Source organism: Melitaea cinxia, chromosome 8 (assembly GCF_905220565.1).
Source record: "Melitaea cinxia chromosome 8, ilMelCinx1.1, whole genome shotgun sequence".
In the NCBI taxonomy this organism is placed as follows: Eukaryota; Metazoa; Arthropoda; class Insecta; order Lepidoptera; family Nymphalidae; genus Melitaea; species Melitaea cinxia.
In genome coordinates this window covers 11,813,691-11,836,827 of record NC_059401.1, presented here as the reverse complement: position 1 = coordinate 11,836,827, position 23,137 = coordinate 11,813,691, and the positions used below count along the sequence as shown (strand labels likewise).

General features: G+C 33.2%; 1 protein-coding gene across 1 annotated transcript in view; it reads left to right on the top strand.

Moving 5' to 3' along the window:
* Positions 1-3,251: 3,251 nt before the first annotated feature.
* The window catches only part of LOC123655738 (acyl-CoA Delta-9 desaturase-like), a 30,006-nt gene continuing 10,120 nt past the window's right edge, over positions 3,252-23,137 (top strand). The window contains exons 1-6 of the mRNA XM_045591492.1: positions 3,252-3,346; positions 4,885-4,997; positions 5,207-5,369; positions 5,762-5,935; positions 13,560-13,745; positions 19,553-19,713. Of these exons, the coding sequence (XP_045447448.1) occupies positions 3,252-3,346; positions 4,885-4,997; positions 5,207-5,369; positions 5,762-5,935; positions 13,560-13,745; positions 19,553-19,713 (892 nt within the window). The remainder of the gene's footprint in view (positions 3,347-4,884; positions 4,998-5,206; positions 5,370-5,761; positions 5,936-13,559; positions 13,746-19,552; positions 19,714-23,137) is intronic.

Sequence of the window (23,137 nt, the reverse complement as noted above, 5' to 3'; positions counted from 1 at the left end):
GAACACTTACTCTACTTGAGAGTAGTGTTATTTAGCTGTGATCTTTTGTAAGATTGAGGTACTTCCCCAAATAGGCTGCTAAAGATTTTGAGCATAATGTATCCTGCTGTGCACTACCTCAATAATGCCATATATATTGTTCCCGCAACTCCTTCCGCGTAGAATCTAAAAAAAGCTATTGTTCAGTTCGCAGAGTTATAAAATAAATAAATTTCTAAAATAAGTACCCTAAGTTATTCCTTATTACATCAGCTATCTGTGAGTCAAAGTCCCATCAAAATCGGCCCAGCCGTTTTAGAGATTAGCCGGAACAAACAAACAGATAGACAGACAGACAGACAGACAAACAGACAAAAATTGTAAAAAACGTTATTTTGGTATAAATATCGTGTATACATCCATATTCATTTAGTAAACAGCGGTTATTTTAATTTTACAAACAGACACTCCTATTTTATTTATTTGTATAGATTCTTGTGCATTTCCATGACTTATTTTGATCATCTTGTAATAATAATAAATTTGAATTTGCTGTTCAAGATTTTTTTGTGTGCCACTTTTCACAATAATAACATTTACTTTTATAAAAAATCATTACTTTTTTAACCCAAATTTCACCCATTACATACTTAAAAATAAAACTTTTGGTAGAGTACACTGTATTTGACCTACATGAGGTGGGTATTCTGTTGAAATTTCTAAATCTATTATATTATAATAGATCTATATCTATATCAGATCTATATATCTTTTACAAAAAGCTCTAGACTAGACTAGAAAAGTCTAGACTGTTTTTTCTCAGAATCATGCTCGAACACAATTCTCTACGACAGTAAATTGTCGTAGGTCACAACTATATTTGATAATAATTACACTTTTTAGGATTCCGTACCTCAAAAGGTAAAAATTTAACCCTTATCATTAAATATGCATAAATATAATATAATAATAAAAATAATTTTAACAATTTTGTTTATACGGAACCCTGCGTGCGCGAGTCTGACTCGCACTTGGCCAGTTTTTTGTTTTAAAAAAAATTAGAACGTTTCTCTCTTCAATTTGTCGTCAAGCACGACTTAATCGTCGTTGGCGCTTTTAGATATTGATTCGCCTGTACGAGATGTAACAAAATTATATATAGGCTATAGCCTACACCAGCAAATAGGCTTTGTAATACTAGAATTAGTAATTAACTTGGCCTGGGTACCAGAAATAGCGCTTTTATGTAATTTATATATTTATTATAATTTTACTTTGTAAATAAAAAACGCAATGTAATTATAACAATATTCCATTAATTGGAAAAAAATGTACAAGTCGTGACTTTCTCTAACAGTAAATGGAATAAGCAATTCAACATAACAAAAATTTTAAAAGGAACGGTACTTTCTACACCGTTCAGATATTATATACACATCAAGTGTAATAGTACTTTGAATAGGTTCTTGCGGAGATCAGATGCGTCAGACACTTCACCTAATTTAGTTTACACAAATCAGCTGATTCATGTTTATATGTAGCCCAAGTACAGTGACAGTTAGAGTTTTATGTAAAAATTGTATTTGTGTATGTGTAATGCTTAAATAGTATGAAGTGTGTTACGGGACTCGAGCTGTGTTAGAGGGAAAAACAGCTTGGTAATGAAAAGCTTAATAAAACATGCTTATTATTATTTTGGTTTTATTGTTTACATTACTTATTGTTTCTTTAACACGTGGTTCAATAAGTCCCGAGACTAAACACTAAAAAAAGGTCTGTTTTATAAAATTAATTTTTATTCATCAACATAGTCTCCTCCCAGAGCGATACAGTTCCTCCAACGCTTTTCTAACTTTTCTATTCCATGTGTGTAGAACGATTTGTCTTTGGCTTCAAAATAAGCCTCCGTTGCTGCGATAACTTCACTATTTGAGTCAAATTTCTTACCCTGAAGCATTTTTTTGAGGTCTGCAAACAGCCAGTAATCGCTGGGGGCCAAGTCTGGCGAATAAGGGGGATGAGAAAGCAATTCGAAGCCCAATTCGTTAATTTTGGCCATCGTTCTCACGGACTTGTGACAAGGCGCGTTGTCCTGGTGAAACACCATTTTCTTTTTGTTCATGTGAGGCCGTTTATCCGCAATTTCGTACTTCAATCGCTCCAATAAGCACATGTAATAGTCACTATTTATATTTTGCCCCTTTTCAAGGCAGTCGATGAAAAGTATTCCATGCGCATCCCAAAATATAGACGCCATAACCTTACCGGCCGATTTCTGAGTCTTTGGACGCTTCGGGCGGCTTTCACCAGCCGCTCTCCACTCCGCTGCCTGCCGATTGGATTCCGGAGTGAAATGGTATATCCAGGTTTTACCCATTGTTACATACCGACGTAAAAAATCCTTTTTATAAACCAAGCGCGCTAAACATCGCTCTGAATCATTGATACGTAGTTCCTTTTGATTAGTTGTAAGCAAACGCGGCACCCACTTAGAAAAAAAGCTTTTTCATGGCCAAATTTTTATGTAAAATAGTGAAAACACTACCAGCTGAAATCTTCACTATCTCGGCTATCTCTCGCACTTTTACCTTCCGATCTTCCAATACGATTTTGAGGACTTGGTTAATATTTTGTTGAGTCACTGCTTCATTTGGACGACCTGAGCGTTCCCCATCATTGGTGTCCATGCGACCGCGTTTGAAGTCGGCATACCACCGACAAATGGTTGCTTTAGAGGGAGCTGATCCTGCATAACATTTTATAAGCCATTGCTGTGCTTCAACGGTATTTTTTCCCATTAAAAAACAATGTTTTATCAACACGCGAAACTCGTTTTTTTCCATTGTATCGAAATTACAACCGTAGCGTCACTTAAATGTTTCAAAATCAATAATTTTATTGTTCCATTTTTAAAAATTTGACACATATTCTTGTATTGATAGCCAGTACTTTTTAAAAATCAAAAGAGTTTTTAATATATGCGCCATTTCCAGGTTAGTCTCGGGACTTATTGAACGATCTAGTAAATAAATATCGTTAGTCTCAAGATCTAGCGACTGAGAAAAAAGTTCTGAATTTTACTTACATGTGCGCGAAATGTGTGAAAATTCTTTTTAAACTCCTGTATATCAAAAACAACCTGTCTGTACATATCTGTGAAAAAAGATAAAGAAAAATGATATTATTAAAAAGTTGTCGGTAAAATTTGAATTTATGTTTGTAGTTAGTCTAATTTATTTTCATTGTTTTCAGGAAAATAAAAATTAGGCGCGATGACAGCATCTGCTGTTCACAACACGACGTATACAAAAAGTGCTGACTGCGGCACACAAATAGTCACGACTCAAGGCAAAAGAAGAGATTATGAGTAAGCTAATTTTCGTACAAACTAAGAAATATTTAACTTAGGTATTAAAATGAAAGTTTAAGGGGCTACACTACCTCAGCTCGAATTCAGATTTCACCCGTACTAAAAACACATGAGAATTGAGAGCGCTTGGTTGTTCATCGCGCGAATTATATGTATTTTCTCCCCACAAACATAACCAATAGTTATTTTTTTAAAAACGCAACATATAAAATGTTCTTCATACTTATTTCAATTACCATGCTTAATCTCAAGTCCATAACTTCTATATTTACTGAGATATTAAGGTTTTAATACAAAAATAGAGGTAACTTTGCGATTTTTTTGTATCGAGAAAATTTAATGGAATCGTGTTTTCGAAACATATGAAAGATATTTTATGTCCTGAACTTTACCATACATAAATTTCAAACTTAAATATTCAGTTTTAGTTAGTTTGGAAGATATGGATATCCTGCCGAGTGGAAAATAAGCAATTTGAGGTAGCATACACTCTTAAGTATAGGAACTTAGCTAGCGACACGTTTTGTCTAAGTATACAAACGTGAATACGTTTTTGAGAATATAAATATTTTTACTAGTCAAAGATAAAAATATGTACATTTATTTGACACATAAACATAACTTTAAAAAATTGTTTTTAATACGCTTAATCCTATCTAATATCTTTATTTCTTTCAATATTTATTGGGTAGCATTTAAATGGTGATTTCATATTTCATATAAGATGATATTCATTGTTACGTATCCTTTTTTCTCACTGATTGCTTTCCAATAAAAAAAATGAAAAAAAAAATAAGACGTGCTTAAAATTTTAAAGTAAATTTAGCTGATCTTCTATAAGGTTTAGGTACTTCTGCCGTGGGGCTGCTCTATATAATGAGCAAGATATTGCCTACTGTGACCCAGCTCAATAACAAATTAAATGTCAATTTGCTATCAGATTTGCTATTAAAAATAAAATCAAACGTAAAATCTTTAAAACGTACACGTACCTATATTTACTCAACATCTATGTCATTAGCGTCGAATACACGAAAGTAGTATTTTAGAGTAGCTTTAAATCAACATATCCAAACGCAAAGTTGTGGAGATCAGAGCCTTAGTATAAGTAAATAAAAATATACTATGTATTTATAAAATACACAAGACTAATAATAGCTACGAAAAACATCGTATTTACCTAGTACTCGTCTGTTTTACTCCTAAAGTACTTTCTGTGTGTTTAATTTTAATCTGTATTTTTAAAATACACAGTAAAAACTCTTTATTTAAAAATATATTTATAGAAAAACATTCAGGCTGAAAGTCTCTTTCATTTAAAATGTCGCAATGTTGTTAGGAAAAATTTGGGATTTTTAACCCATAAAAACCATTCTCTGATAACGTAAATATTTACGTTCCGCTTCCGTATGTCGTTTTCAAAGTTTTACGTACAATAAGCATTAAGTTGTGTATTACAATAATAAGCAGCATTTGCTTTAAATGCCTAAAGAAAATGTTAGAAATTATGTGCTAAGTAATCGTTAAATTTTCAGATGGCAAATAGTATGGAGAAACGTTCTGGCGTTTATTTATCTGCATGTTGCCACACTCTACGCTTTCTACCTTATATTTACTGGAAGAGCAAAAGGAATAACGGTAGTATTTGGTATGTTAATTAATTTTATCTTATATGCAATTTCGTATGCGTAAATCATACTTCATTACAATTTCACTACAATTATTTATATATCACTTCAGCCTATATTCAGAATTTTTTGAAATTTATACCAAGCATTTTTTTCTTTTAATTCCAAATGTCGATATAAAACAATTTTTACGTCATTATAGTTTAGATAAACTTTACGTTTCTTTCAGGAATGGTTATTGCTATAATGGGTGGTATGGGTGTCACCGCAGGCGCGCACAGACTGTGGGCACACCGAGCTTACAAGGCACGATGGCCGTTAAGGTTGTTCCTAGCCATAATGCAAACAATGGCATTTCAAAATCATATTTTCGAATGGGTACGAGATCACAGGTAACATTTGTAAATTTTGTTTTAATGCTTTTCATTTTCTTTATGAAAATCTAAAAATGTTAGAGATACGGAGTTATGAAAATATTACACTTACCGCTTTACTCATATATTCATACGTTCTTACACATATGGTTGTAGTTCATCTAAATTAATGAAACCACAAAAAGTTAGGGCGTTCAAATATACCATTTAACAAATTTATTAGCTTCATTATCAATTTAATTAAATCAGTTTGCTAATTTGAATACAAGTTGCAAACGTAAAATCATGGTAGGACTAAATCGATGTAGGTTAATAAGCCCTCCGGACTTAAAAACACGAAAGGAGACTTACGTAACTAGGACCGGCTACTGCTAGTGTATCATTATTATGATATTTGACATTTTGTATAGAGTTCATCACAAGTTCACGGAAACGGATGCTGACCCACACAACGCCCGCCGAGGCTTCTTTTTCTCGCACATTGGCTGGCTGATGGTGAGGAAGCACAAGGATGTGTTTGAGAAGGGCGCCAGCGTTGACATGTCTGACCTCGAAAAAGATCCCATCGTAATGTTTCAAAAAAAGTAAGTCAGAGATTTTTTTAACATATATACTGTCGCCTGATCCTAAGGTCCAACTTAATGCCTATCTTTTAGATAACAGCCGGTCCATATACCTACATTAATACCTTTTTAACAAATGCATATATATCTAAGTTTATTTATATTCTCATTGAATCAAGGCGAGAATTGAACCCACAATCCATACAGCAGAAAGTACTGCAAACCGCTCTAACGGGCGAGTCGAATGTTTGGCACTCGTTTTGTAATCAGCTAGACTAAATTATGCCGTTTATATAATTCTTGTCCTCAAAATAAAGAAACACAAAAAAATTATTTAATTTAATGCAGACTCAAAAGTTATGTGCGTACTCACCGAAATACATATTTCGGCGAATTCTTATCTATAATATAAAAATGAGTCGCTGAATGTGTTGCTAAGCGCAAAACTCGAGAACGGTTGGACCGATTTCGCTAATTCTTTTTTTAAAATGTTCCTTGAAGTACGAGGGTGGTTCTTACGGAGAGAAAAATCCTAAAAAAAAAAATTTAAATTTCCTGAAGAAGTCTAAAAACAACACTTTTCTATACTCCCCTACAAAAGATTTGTGATAATACTTAAAAGTCAATTTGAACTTTAATACCGTACGATAAAGTTTGTGTTAGGCGATACGAAGTTCGCCGGGTCAGCTAGTTATTTATATATTCATAATTATTAATTTAACTAATTGACAAGGTAGCAAGCAAATAGTCACCTTTAGGACCTTTTTCCAAATCCTATCTCTATTCATCCTGTAACACCCCACTCCTAGGCATGAGTCTCTTTCTCCATGTAGGAGAAGGATTGGAGCTTAATCCACAAGAGCTTAACACACCATCCACTCTGTTCCAATGAGGGTTTTCGGATATATATTTTCCCTACCAAAGTGAATAAATCTAACTACATATAATAATAAATTGCATAGCTTCAATCAAACATTTTGAACGCTTTCGTATAGCAATGTTGTCTTGAAGTATATTTATAACTTTCACAGGCGCCTGTGAAAATGGATTCATTTGAAACAATGTCGCATCGAATACGTTTATATGCTCATACATTTTGTTTTATATTGTATTAAAACATTAGTTAATAATGATAAATATGGCGGCATGTTCGCACGTGTACTTTTACTTGAGAAATTCTTAAGGCGTATTTCACCAGTTGTGAATAAAGTTTATCCTGCAAATAAGCTACGGTTAGATTTTAACAACAGGATATATAATTATATTTGCTCGCAAACGAAAAAAAAACCGACTTTAACTACATCGACAAGTAATAAAACGTAAGTAGACGAAAAAACAGTCAAGTAAATACGCATTATCAAAGATTACTCACAAAGTAGTAATCAGATCTCAATCAAATTTAAATACAACTACATGACAAGTATAAGCTTTCGATTAAAGTAAGAATTATCAAAATTGATAACCCCAGTAAAAAGTTATAAGGATTAATATAACGTAGGTCGACGAAAAAATAGTCAATTAAATACACAATTTTAGATATAACTCTAAAAAGTACTTGTCAGATCTCAATTAAATTTAAACGAAACTAAATGACACGCAACACCTTTCAATTAAAATAAAATTAATTGAAATCGGTTCACTTAGTCAAAAGTTCTGATACATTTAAAAAAAATACAATGGAATTGAGAACCGCTTCAATTAAGAAACTCCAACTTTTAGGTTCATAATTGCGAATAAAATATACCAGAAATACAGTGGAATTCGATGGTAAAAAATAATAATACAGCAAAACTTTTTTATACGACGGAGATCGTCATCCGTAAAATAGCGTTATTCACAACTGGTAGAAAACATGAACATCTTCTGATTGGTTGATTTATTGACTTCTGTCTTATTGCTGCCTTAACTGATTTCCTCTGTGCGTGGTCTGTCAATCTAAGGCTATCGGTAGTTGTATTAGGAAAATCATTTGGTAGTTGTATCAGGAAAATATCATCCTTAGTTACGAAATTTCTATGGCATTTAACGATAATCTTTTCTCACATGCCTTGTTTCAATTGTCGGAAACACCAATGAACCAAAAAAAAGCAAATAGTAGCATATCGTTTTTATGTACAGAAGCCTGTTAATCAGACACTTAAATAAGTTTTTTTAATGTGACTCAAAGACTAATTAAAAAATTAAAAGGTGTGAAATGTAAAATTAAAAATTCAAATAGGCTTCAAGAGCACCTTCGAATCGTCATTTAATAAATTAAAAGTTATATTATATTTTAAAGTGAAGCTATACAGTAAGAATACGGTCTAAATATCTGTAGTATTACCCCATAGTAACAAACTGTAAGACATAAGATGTAAATTGCTAAAATATATTAAACTTTCAGTAATAACGTCAGTCAGTGTTCTAACTTTTCTAAGTACATATCCTGCGAAGCTCAGTCTACAATTCGTGGATAATAAATGGGAATCCCATCGATATTTTGAATCCAAATTTATCCATAAGAAAACTGTACTATCATTGAAAATAAGCCTCTTGTTATTTATTTCTACATTATAATTCGGATCCTTAACATTGGGCGACGCAAACACAACACACTTAATTTTCTTGACGTTCAAAATCTAGTTCATTGTTTCAAACCAATCTTGAATTCGCGATACAGAATTGTTTACGTCATCATAATTTACTTTTTTTCCTATCGACTTTAAAAATGGGTGATGTATCATCAGCAAAGACCACTATATCATATTTTTTTTTTGTTTATTTAACATACACACACGGTCGTCTGTTCTTGTGGTAAGCAACTTAATGCTTGTATTATAGATAACAGCCGACTGTTATAACTATATTTTTTTTTGATCAATATACATAGAAATCATACATATTTAAATACAAATATCATATCACACCCAGACTCAGATGGGAATCGAACCCGCAACCCACAGAACAGAAAGCAGGGCCACTACAAACTGCGCCAACGGGCTACATAAATATTCTTAACATATAATAGCAGATCATTTTTTATATTTGAAAAAAAAAGAAAAGAACCTAGAATCGAACTTATTATCGATCGAATGCCCATTTTGACGCACATATCTAGTAGATTTCGTTCCATTAATTGATACATGTTGAATTCTATTAATTAGATGTGAAGCAATAACACCAAGAGCTTTACCATTAACACGGTAATACTAAAGTATATACTTAATAAAATTGGTGGTCCACACTATCAAACACCTTTGATTAGTCACAAAATACACCAATCGTATTTTGTGACCTCTTTGTTTATTTTTATAAGAACTTTCCTTTTTATTAAATATTACTAAAGAGCAGTCCTTTACATTCTACATTCGATACATCTAACATTCGATAGTTATTAAAACATTCCATAAATTTTGCACAACAATAATTACGTTATAAAGGCAAAAACTACGTGTAGTTGATCACGTAGACAGGCGTGAGTCAGGCATTAGTTTGTAGTATATTGTAACCAACGAATTTAAAATCAATTTTTGTAAATAATAAGAAACTTGGGAACAAATTTGAAATATAGTATGGAATTTTTTCGTAGACTTATAGAAAAAGTATTTAATATACAGCAAGAAGGCCACGCTACTACACTGTTTATTAACCGACTCAACGACTCAAATATTGTTGTATTAATTGTCGATAAAAGGTAAAGTCGTTTTTATTTTCATTTTTGAGCAAAGAAAATTATTGGTAGATTTTCTTGTTATATTTTTAAACACCACATCGTAAAGTGCAAAAAAGAAAAAAAAAGAAGCGCTTAAGTTAAATCCGGGGATTTAACTTAAGCGCTTCTTTTTTATAAAGGCTGCATTAAATGATCCGTGAAGATGTACAAACATATTATATTTATAGCACTGATTCCCATTTTCCGTAATAGCCACAGGGTAATGAATTCGTTCGCACGTTACGCATATTACGGATAAATATTATTACAGATGTGATGAATCTGTTTATTTTATAAAAAAAGACTAGCCCGTTGGCGCAGTGTTCAGTGACCCAGCTTTTTGCTCTGGGGGTGTTGGTTGTTCGATTCGAGAAAAAAATATCCGTATAAAATTAAATATGATATTAAATAGCTATAGTATAGTATAAGTTCCTAACCCTAGGAACAGACGATCGTGTGTGTATGTTAAATATATTTATTTTTCATTTATTTAAAGTAGGGTAACTGAGGTAGGGCACAGCAGGAATTTCCTGCTCAAAATATGGAGCAGCCCGACTGGGGTAGTACCTCGACCTTACAGAAGATCACAGCAAAATAATACTGTTTTCAAGCAGTACTGTGTTCCTGTTGGTGAGTAAGGTGACCAGAGCTCCTGGGGGGATTGGGGATTGGGTCGGCAACGCGCTTGCGATGCTTCTGGTGTTGCAAGCGTCTATAAGCTACGGTAATCGCTTACCATCAATGAGCCGTACACTTGTTTGCCGACCTAGTGACATAAGAAAAGGGTGTACCCTACTGAAGGAAATATCTTGTTCAAAATTTTTGTAATAAAAGTTCTGTAATATCTTACTATATCAAGACGACTTAAAAATTTACCATCCTATATCACTTTTAATGATCACTTCAAATTTCAAGCAGATCTTCATAATTTTCTGTACTGTATTAACAACAAACTCTCACTCAACTCAACTCAATGTAAGAAAGTGTAAGCACATCACTTTCACTAAAAAGAAATATGTTAGTTGATTTCAATACGAGCTATGCAATGTACAACTAGATTCTGTTAAATTCATCAGATATCTTGGAGTTTCAATGGATTGTAAGCTACATTTTGATTTGCATATCGAAAATATTAGGAGTAAAGCTGTTGTGTTGTTAAAAATTGTTCGATTTTGTTATGCCAGCATTCACTGATTTTAAATAGCCATCCTCTTATATCTCTCTATATAATGCTCTGGTCCGCTCTCTGGATGAATATGCTATGCTTGTGTGGAACTCGTTTTATAACTAAATATTCTAAGATACTCAAAAACATTAAAGAAAATCCTTGAAGAATATACATTACAGGTGTTGTCTGTGCTGACTACCGTATGCTCACTTGATTAAGAAATATAAGCTCATTACCCTAGAAGCTAGACGTAGTCAACTTAAATCTATGTTTGTGTATGATTTGTGTCACAGGAAGTTTGATTATCCTAGTCTTGTGAACCAAGTATGTTGTAGAGTGCCAAATAGAACCCACTGTCACAATATTTGTAAGATGTTAGCCACTTCTCGCTACCGTACAAATGCTGGTAAGCGATCTCCACTGAATTTTCTTATGAAAACCGGTTTAAGGCTTAGGTTACTTGGATATAGATACCTTTTAATTTTGGCTGTTCATTTTGTAACTATGCTCGATTTATTTATTAATGTTTGAAGTTATCCGTGGTAAACGGTGTTGGTATTAAGTTAAGTATTTTTTGTTTATATATTAATTATATTATACCTACTGTAATACTGTTTGTTCAAAAAAACAAAGAGAACAGACTTCTTTTGAAGTAGTCTGTTTGAGGAAATACTTCAACTTTACAGAAGAGCACAGCTAAATAACACTGCTCTCAAGGTGTGTTGTATCCCTATGGTGTGAGGTAGCCAGAGCTCTTGGGGAGGGTCGAAAATAGCATCAGCAACGTGCTGACAACGCTACTTTTTCCTATAATACATGATATATCCTATGAGTATCTAGCGTCCATAAGCTACGGTATCCACTTAACATTATGTGGACCGTGTGCTAGTTTGCCACCCTATAGTAAATATATCTTTACATCGCACTTCAGCCTGTAATATCCCACTGCTGGGCATAGGGCTCTTTAGGGGAGAAGGATCAGAGCTTAATCCACCACTCTGCTCCAATGCGGCTAGCGGATATATTCCCTACTATGAATAACGATCGCTATCAGGTGTACATGATAACAACCGGGACCGACGGCTTAAGGTGCAGACCACGGCAAAAATCCGTATGGCCAATACAAATGTTTGTCATGTACGGAGATCGAATCCGCAACCGCCAGCACAACAGCCACAAACCAGTGCTGTGACTGTTGCGCCAACGCGGTGTCTGGCGGCGTTACCGGCAGTTACCATACTCCTCCAAAACGGCTGGACCGATTTTTATAAAATATTGTGTGTATATCGGGTAGGTCTGAGAATCGGTCAACATCCATTTTTCATATCCCTAAGTTATATGGCAAAGCAACGTTTGCGAGGTCAGCTAGTCTATACATAATATTTTTTTATTGTATTTGGCAATATTAAGCCGTTTTGAGATTTATAAGAAAAGAACTGTTTTTATACAAAATTTATTTCAACTAGCATTAAAGTAGTTATTTATTTTATTAATTAATGTTTTAATAAAATAAATATTTTTGTTGATTTGATTGAAGCGAAATGTCTACGGGCAATTAAAAACTTTTCATTATATGTCTTATAGAAAACTTGATCCTAAAAGTATCGGATAAATTATAAGTGAAGACTGTTATGTGTAAAAAATAATGTATTAACATTTCAATAGTGATACTTATAGAAGTTTAATTGGTATAAAAGTGATTTTAAAATTGTTTTCAAAGACTTTGATTCAAAAGAAAAAGCATAGCTTGTTAAAAGTTTACAAACATGAAACACGTTTGTTTTAGAATTAATGTATACGTTATCGATATTTTAACAAAGAACAGGTATATATCTTTTAACATACGGAGACAAACGATCTTTTACTCCTAAGGTAGTAAGCTTAACGCTTTGGTTTTAGATAACATCCGGCTGAGATATATTATTTTTTTATACATAAAAATCACACATCGAAATGAAATGAAATGAAAACATTTATTTCGTCATAAGGTGATATACACACTTAACGAAAGGCAAAATAATGTGTACTACAGTAAATATTCAACTTTCTGCAGATTTTTGTAAGATTAACTTTCATCACTTATTAGTCAAATGTAAGAGAGAGAGAGAGAGAGAGAGAGAGAGAGAGAGAGAACTTTAGGGACAGTGTTGAAAAACCTAACGATAAAAAAGTATCGCTTCTTCAAACCGTATCCTTCAAAATTGTAATGATTTCGATTGGTAATGATTTTAGTTATTCTTGTTTTTCGGTACACACATTTAAGAAATTAAACTATACCTAGTAAAAAAATCCGTTCTGTGTTGCTGAGTAGAGCTAAATGTTAAATTACAAAGAACACTAAGTTACCTTTATACAAGCATCAGAGTATTAGGTCAATATGATAGAAAATCATTACAGCATCTGTAGAATATTTTCATATGATTACATTATAAAAATACATGAAATCGCGTGAATTAAATTGAAACATAATCACGTGTTTATTAGTAAAGTACCAATGAAGTCAAAAACAGTGACGTAGTTTAAAAAATATTGAATAATATTTAAAAAATCATTTCTTGGGCTATTATTCTAAATAAGTCGATATATAACACTTATTTTAATTAATGATACAATTAACTGTACAAGTTTACAGAATTCATTTATTTTCTGCATAGTTCTTTAATTTTTCATTCCATAAGATCGTTCGATATCGATATTTTATTTCAATTTTAAACTTTTAAAATACCTATCGAGGACTATTTTTTCATTCTCGCATAATTAACGCCTATTTTTTTTCTGTATTTCAGAACATATTTGGTTATTATGCCACTCATCTGTTTTGTAATACCCACGTGGATCCCAGTGGTGCTATGGAACGAAAACCCTTGGTCATCGTGGTACGTGGCTGCCATCTTTCGCTACACCGTTTCTCTCCACTTTACTTGGCTCGTCAATTCTGCCGCTCACATCTGGGGCAATAAACCTTATGATAAGTAAGTGAACGTTTTGTATATATAATGCGTATTCATAATTATATGTATTTAGTGCTTTAATAGATATTTCTTCTTTCTTTTTAATAAAATTGTACACCTATACCATCAATATACCAGTACCTGCATCCTGAGATTGTCTAGAAGAGATTGCTTTAAAGCGATAAGTCTGCTTTTTGTACTTATTCCTTTTTTTGTTGTTTAAAAAAGTTTAGTTATCGTTTTATACTCACATAATATTTATTTCAAGAAATGTACATTACGAGAATATTAGATTTTACCGTGCAGAAAAATAAATGAGGAAAAATTATTTGCCTTCAAATTAATACGTAAACAGATTCTCGTAAATAATTTGCATAACGATTAATTGATGCGTATGATAAAGGCTTTCGTAGAATTAGTAAATAAATACATCATTCATTTCAAAGAATACTGCGTAAAAGTTTTTTAATGTTGACCTACTAAAATAATTTAAAATAAAAATTTAATAAAATTATTTTTACTATCAACTTGACAGAACGAAGTCTGTCAAGAAAAATCAATGTATTAGAAAAGTATAATGTAAACATTACAGTAGAGTCAAGCCATTAACTATCAAGAAACAACCTGCAAAACTATCGATTTTACTTCTCATTCTTTTAATTTAACGAAAACTTTATTTTATTTAATTATAACTATAATTTATGGAAAAAACACTTAATAACAGTTTGTAATTAGCATATATTACTTTAAATCGATCTTTGTTACTTTTGTTTTGAGTACAATAAATCAAAATCTAACTTCACGTTGTGTTGTGTTAGTTATAATGTTTAAGAGTCACTTGTTTATTCAGTGAAAGTTATAATGAATGAGTACATCCGACACTCGCGCCCGTCACTGACCCCATTTTAACTATTAACCGTCAGATTACTAGACTTCAAATATTAAAGATTTAGTATATAATGTGCGCAAGTACAGAAGTAGACACAATTTATATGGAAATTCAAAAACGCGTGACTGTTAACACATTCTTAACGTCCTCCGATTTTGTTTAATTTCACGTTTAAATAATTAATTAGGTTTAAATTAAAGTGAAAATTGACGAATGAAATAAATAAATAAACGATTGAGTGAATTTTTAATTTTTATAATTTTATACAGAATTCGTAATTGTGATATTAAATAAAACTGCAATTTAACCATTAAGATCATATGTTAATTTTCACCTTCTACCTAAGTTTTATAAAACTTTCTTTTATCTGTGTTTTTTTTTTGTTATTTAGATGTCATATTTTAATGATTTAGATCACTATTTATTACAAATACTAATTATTTATATTGCTAAAGTTTTAGAAATCTATATGGGTTAACTACATCTAAGAAAACTTAGAGAGATTATGAATAAACAAATACCATATGTAGGAAAAAAATAATCCTTTCTATTAATATAAATATTTTAAAAATATATATTATCTACTACGTAACAGAAAAAGCGTCATTTATTTTTAATCCTACAGCGCATGATTATTTGTTTTCCTTTGAAAAAAAAAATCATATGTGTTTATGACTGCGGTCCGGGTATCATGGAAAAATAATTTAAATAAATAAAATCAAGTAAATAATTACATTTTTTGATTTTATATTCTGTTCCATATGTGGTACATTAAGCACCAACACTTGCATTTGATCTTTAATTGGAACAATTGTCAAAATCTAATATTTTTAGAGATTATTCTAATGCCGAACCTTTTAAAAACCGCTCATTATCTTTTTTGAAGCCTCAGCAGGAAATTTGCAGAATATGTTGTAATATATAGACATGTTTCTCTTTTATGTTCAGAAAACTGGCAGCGTTGTCTCTTCTTTCGTTTCTCTTCTTCAAACAGGAAAGTGATCAATTTCGTCATGCCTTACATCTCAAGTAGGTGGAATAACTGGATAACACCTGGATTTTAATCATGTCATTTGTCTCAGATGAGATTGTCCTTTTTTAATTTACATACACAGATTTTTTATATATCTAATTTAAAATGTCTGTTTATTTAGTGTTAGTGTTTTCTTCCAAGCATTCTATACAATGGCCAATAATGACAGCAGTTTGTAATATCATCTATGAAGTTTTGTTTGGAAGATACTGTCGCAGGATATAGGTTGCAGACATATGTTCATCCTCAGCCAAAGTTTTGCTATAGGGTTAAATTTTAGTTTTTTTTTTGTCTGTCTCCTTATTTTAAATAGACAATCGCGGCCTGAAACACCTGAAGGCGCTGTATAAAGTGTCGTCATTGAGGTGTAGCAACTATGTTTTTTTTTATATTTTAGTTAAAGCTTTTAGGGTGATTGGCGAATTAAAACATCACAACACATGTCTAATAATCGTTTATTACTTACCATAATCTGAAATAAAGTCATAAATAACCATTCGAATAATTTTGACTTTTCCATTATTAAAATAAGTTTTTCTGTGTTTTAGATATGGTCCACCATGCAATACATACATTTTTTTTTAAACTAATCGTGTTCCATATCTGAAACAGCTAAAGAAGTTGATATTTTAGCATCAACATATATTATATTATACCTATATAAAACTATCAATTTCATCAACGGGCCGTCACTTCTGACTGATTTTAAGGCTTTCTATTGACATAAATGATTAGAAAAGAAATAGAAATTATTTATCGTAATAGTATATTTACATTTATTTTTAAGCAATAATACAATTTAATTATAATAGATATTATAGTTATAGGCGGATTTGGATTAGGAGAAATTTGAAGCTTAACATAATTTTAAACATGGTCACTACGTATATATTAACTTAATTGATTTTTGGTAATTATAATAATTTTTAACCGACTTCCAAAAAAGGAGGAGATTCTCAATTCGACTGTATTTTTTTTTATGTATGTTACATCAGAACTTTTGACTGTGTGGACCGATTTTGACAATTTTTTTTTAATCGAAAGGTAGTGTGTGCCAATTGGTCCCATTTAAATTTATTTGAGATCTAACAACTACTTTTCGAGTTATATCTAATAATGCGTTTTTACTTGACGCTTTTTTCGTCGACCTACGTTGTATTATACCGCATAACTTTCTACTGGATGTACCGATTTTGATAATTCTTTTTTTGTTGGAAAAGGGATATCTGTAGTTTGGTACCATGATAAAGAAACTAGGCACTGATGATGGGATCCCAGAGAAATCGAGGGAAACTCTCGAAAATCCGCAATAACTTTTTACTGGGTGTACCAATTTTGATAATTTTTAATTTAATCAAAAGCTGATATTTATCATGTGGTCACATATAAATTTTATCGAGATCTGATAACTACTTTTTGAGTAATCTTTGATAACGCGTAGTTACTTGACAATTTTTTCGTCGATCTACGTTACTACTACTCGTCGATGTAATTGAAGTCGGTTTTTTTTTCGTTTGCGAGCATACACAATTATGTAGTTGTATTAATTAATGTTTGTTGCGTTTATTCTTTGTTTGAAGATTTGATCATTTGCACTTTATACTTAAAATAGTGGAAGGTACACATATATAAGTCGTAATTTTTAGCCAATTTTAAATCTAACCGATTGGAAATAAAGTTGAAAATTAAAAAAACATTACAAAGTATTAATAAAAATTGTATATATAGGCACCTGTCCACAATATTATTACCGTTTATATGGTAAAAGTAATGTATTGGGGCGAACAAAGCAAGCTCTAACAATATCCCACAACCCATACATCGTAGTTTTGTGGTACGTATACTTTACGAATAAACTATCACATATTCAGGTTTGAGATTTAGCATAGTAATATAACCACAGTTTATACAGGTTACTCCGTTTGAATGAAATACAGTATCATCAGCCATGTAGCTTAACATTTTAATTTTATAATAGACGACATAGTAGCACAAGTCTAATTAGGTTGACAAATCACTCGATACAACTCGTCTAGACATATATTTCAATTATTATACGCTTCAGCCTGTAATATCCCACTGTTGACGTAGGCCTCTTTCCCCATGTAGAAGAAGGATCAGAGCTTAATCCACCACGCTGCTCTACTGCGGTTTGGCGGATATGTTCCCTACTTTGAGTAACGATCGCTATCAGGGGCTTATGATAACAACCAGGGTCGACGTTTTAACGTGGTCTCCGAGACACGGTGGAGAGATCCACAAGGACTGCACAAACACCCAGACCACGGCAAACATATGTATGGCCAATACAAATGTTTGTCATGTGCAACGGCTATAAACCAGTGCCATGTTCGTTGCGCCAACGCGTCGTCAGACTGTTACTGTTAAGGTTAAAAATTTAATTGAACATCAAATAAATGATAATAGATAGTTACAGAACAAGCCTAACTGACTTTTATTGGTCTTGTTTTTTTTTTTTTGTTTTAAATTAATAAAAAAATAATCATGGAATTCTATAATATTGAAAATACACGACGCAATAGATTTAACATCGCATGTTTCTTTCATTATCTTTAGTTGGTCCTTAAATCACCTACGCGACAATGTTTTTAAACAAAACTTGTAGCCTTCGAAATTGTGGACCTTACCAGTAATCGATTAGAAGAGCTGCCAACTACGTTTTGTTAACAAGCAACTAAACTAACTGGACAGCAAAGAAAAAGGGTCAGTTAGAAAATCATCAATATTCTCAAAAGTACCTGACCTATTTTTATGAAATAAAAACTAAATTAAATAATATTTTAATGTGCTTAAAATAATATAAAAAATGAATTCAAGCTTTTAATTTTTAATAAATATAAAATAAATATAAATGCATTTAATATACAATTTTTCAGTATTTTCGTAAATGTAGATTGGATTTGATGTGCCGTTTTCACGCATTTTAGTACTTTGTGTTGCGTGCTGCGCTGTTATTATACGATGCTAATACAGAAAAATATATCTTTTTTTTTTATTTTTTGGATAACGTTAAATCTTAGATAGCTTAAGCAGCAACCGAAGAAAAGAATAATTGGAAACTAGAGATGAAACATATATTTGTTACATAATACGAGTAGATTTCCATATATAACTGGGCTCTTGCCACTAACATTTTCTTAAATGTTTTTAAAAATCAGGCTTGACATCATTAAAATATTTTAAAATTAAATATATCGTCATACTATTATAAATATATTATTATTTTTAACGTATTAACGCAGTCGTAGTCATTTTATATTGTACGAAATTAGTATAAATTCTTTAAAAATTACAAATTTCCTCTTTGACAGTCGTTTTTGTTTATCGTTAGTGGCTATTCCGATAAACCAAAGTTCTGTTATAAAACTTTAGATTGCTGTTTCTGATAACATAGTCCAGAAAACCTTAATAAACCACCCCGCGTAATCTATTATCAAAAGTATAAGTATGATCCATAGTTATTTTATCTAATATAACTTATCTATTGTAAAGCAGAAAAAGATAAAAAGTCAAAAAGAAAGCCAAATTTTACATAAGTACAAACTTTGACAAATGAATCAAGTGTCCTTCACTAAAAGTTGAATATAAAGACAATCAATATGTTGTAGATAACTTCATTATAAGTTATTAAATTAAAATTTAATTTTACCCCACAATTTTACCATCTCAACCTTATTGGACTTGGAATACGAGGACAAAAAGTCAATATTGTCTCAATTCTTTCTTCAGTCCGTCCTTAATATCTATCTTTATACCAATCTATAAATCTACACGTAAAGTTACGTTAAAATAAAAGAATAAGGATGTTCATCATGCATCCAACTATGCTCAATCACATCATTTAGAATTTTTTTTAATAATATTTATAATTATTTATTATTACAGATACATAGGCGCTACAGATAATAAAGCTGTTGCGATCTGTGCGTTTGGCGAGGGCTGGCACAACTACCATCACGTCTTCCCTTGGGATTACAAAGCAGCTGAGCTGGGAAACTACAGCACAAACATGTCGACAGCCTTGATTGATTTTGCTGCTCGATATGGTAATACAATATTTTCATTATTTTTTAACCGACCAGGTCAGCAAACAAGCTTAGCCAGGGTCCACCTGGTGATAAGATTTTGAGCATAATATATTCTGCTGTGCCGTACCTCAATTATTTATTACATAATTGTAAATTGAAATAATCAATCACAACAAAATCGAAAGCTTTTTTCGTGTTGTTTCTAATTTATAATTTTTAACTGATAAAAGATGGATATCTTTAGTGTGTTATGTAAATTTATCTTTTTTCTTGCTTCTTCTGCACTTATTATGTCAGACTTTTAAGGTACCTTTGCAACGGCATCTTTTCCACTAATGAAGATGAATACAGAAACTGTTAGCCTTGTATAATTTTCTTAATCAATCGTCTTAATTTATTTTGCAATTTAGTAATTTTAATAATTTTACAAAGAAACATAGCATTTTGTGTTTCAAACGTATGTACGTGTAACGTAAACGTATGTACGGAAAATAATAATTAATATATAGTATCTAATATATCTATTAATTATTTTAATTATTTACACTTTCTCACACCAATACAAGATTTTAAAAGTATGAAAAATGAATATGAAATATATAAAAATTGATGTTGCATCAGTTGCAACAGGCGGCCTTATTATCGCTAATACAGCCATCTCTTCCAGGCAACTTTTGGGCAGAGGACAATGTTTAATGTTTTTAAATTTTGATGTTTTTTATTGTAAACATAGGCTAATATATTACGCTACAACTCGTAGGAACGAAACAATGATTTTATATGTTAACAAATATTTTGTACACTAAACCTAACTCAGTTGAAAACACCCGAAAGACCAGAGAGGAAGACGCCTCTGCTGGCCCACTCCGGCGCAGACGTACGGGGGCAAGGAGAAGGCGGTTTGCCCACCTCCTCCCCCCCTTGTAATAGTGGGGTTGGCGGCCGATAGTCGGGGGACTTCGGCCGGCTGGACGACACGACCCCATACGTCTGAGGGGTGGCCTTGTTGTGAGCGAGGCCACCCCACCATCATGCCGAGGCCCGGAAGCTTTGTCCGGACCTACCGCTGAGGCGAGGTGGCGAATGCTAGTGCGACCCCTCTCGCCCCACCCAGGCGGATGACTGCTAACACGTGGTGGTTTTTAGTCAGTAGGAGTCTGACATAACCCTCTGGCGCCCCCGCGCTGGAGGATATCCATGATGGATTTTCCCCACGTAAAAAAAAAAAAAAAAAAAAAGGTGAAAACACCCGAAACATCTACATATCATATCATCTTTAATAATACTCAAATCACGCAAATTTAAAATAATAAGGTTTTAGAAATGAAAAAGTATTATGATAATGCCTAGATATATTAAAACTTGCTTTAATCACAATATTTTTACTATTGACAAAATGATAAAGTTAACAAAAGACATTTATACAAAAAAAAAAAAGCTTTTGGCATTAACTGAGCAAAATTTTTAGTTGAGATATCTATAGTTGAAGATCCGAACCTAAATTGAATGAGAATAAAACGAACTTTATAATAAATTTAGTATATTAAATAATATATTAAAAATGGGTTGCCTGAAAAATCCTGAAGTGACTGGGTATAATTATTTAAAAAAATATATTTAATTGAAAGCTGTGACATCAAGATAATAAGAAAATTTAATCTCCAATCTCTAATGAATCTTTAACTTGATAGTATGAAACGTAAAGAATGTACGTGAATGAACGTAACGAACTACTGAGTTATCAAGTATTTGTATTTGTATTTGTATTTGTGTTGGGCTCGATTTTCCGCATTTAGACGCAAAGGTGGTCCATTATGCGTGAAAAGTGGGCTGACTAGTTCAGCCAGCCCAGCTCCTTCCAGAAGCTCAGAAGCCTCCTGGGGCGTTCACAGGCTTCTCGGAGCGTCCTTATATCCTTAAGGATGGTAGCTTGGTGTGCGGCCACTCCCTCGCATTCCAGGATTACGTGGGCGGCTGTTTCTTCAGCAGCCAGACAGCCCCTGCAAAGAGGGCTGTCTGTTGCATTCATGATGAATAGTTGGTGGTTGAGTGCCATGTGGCCGGTAATCGTGCCAACAACTATTCTGATGTCCAGGCGGTTGAGACTGAGCAGTCGGCACGCTAGGTGCGGTGATACTTCTGTGAGTATCAATTTGGACTGTCTACAGCCGGTTTGGTTTGCCCAAAGGGCATTATGATTTGCACGTGTACGTTGCCTTACCCACGAGCGCAGTTGTCCAAAAGGTAGCGGCAATAGGATGGTTGGGCCGGCAACCTTTGTACTGGACCCCTGTCTTGCAAGCTCGTCGGCAGCATCGTTTCCGTGCGATCCACTATGTCTTTTTATCCACTGGAGGATTACCTCATTGTGTGAGGCTAATACTTCCAGGGTTTGATGACATTCGTATATAAGACTAGAGTTAGTCGAACTGCTCTCTAGCGCTTTAAGTACGGCCATGCTGTCCGACAGAATACGGATATTGCAATCCCTAATGCCTTTTGACAGGACGGCGGTGGCTGCATGGGTTATCGCAACACACTCACATTGAAAGATGGAGCTGTGTTGGCCCAGCGTTAGTGATAAGTTGATATTGAGGTCTTGTGAGTACACTCCGGCACCGGTGCCAGACCCCATTTTGGAGCCATCCGAGTAGATGCGGACCTCGCGTATGCCGGATTGGTCTCTTTCAGCCTCAAACGGTTGTATATGGTACTTTCTTTCGAAAATATGTTGTTTGGGAATCCTATCACAAGGAGCAGCAAGTAGTGGCTCATAGCTCACAAGGTTGCTCCAAAGTCTATTGTGTGGACCCTCCTGGTTGCACCACAAGCCCAAGTGTTTCAGCCTGATAGCTGACATAGCCGCCTCCTGTTGTATGAACAAGTCAAGCGGTGCCAGGTCAAGCATAACCTCAAGAGCTGCTGTGGGGGCGGTACGCATACAGTCAGTGATTGCAGAGCATGCTATTCTCTGAAACCGCTGGAGTTTGTTTCTAACGGTTGTAAGTTCTGTTCTCTGCCACCAGATTACCGCACCGTAGGTGATTATAGGCCTGACAATAGTTTTGTAAAGCCATAGGATAATTTTAGGTGATATGCCCCAGCTTTTGCCGAGGAGCCTTTTGCATTGGCAGAGGATTATGCTGGCTTTGTTGATTTTTGAGTCTAAATGCCTGTTCCAAAGAAGCTTACTATCTAGGATTACTCCAAGATATTTGACCTCCTTGGTTAGGGCAAGACTGGTGCCAAATAATTTAGGGAGTTTAAGGTTTCCTAAATTCCGTTTATTTGTGAACATCACAAGTTCCGTCTTTGCGGGGTTCACTGTTAGTTCGTGGTCCGTACACCACTGTTCAACGACTTTTAGTGCGGCCCTCATTTGGTCGCAGACTGTCCTCTCAGATGGTCCACTGATGAGTACAGTTAAGTCGTCTGCATAGCC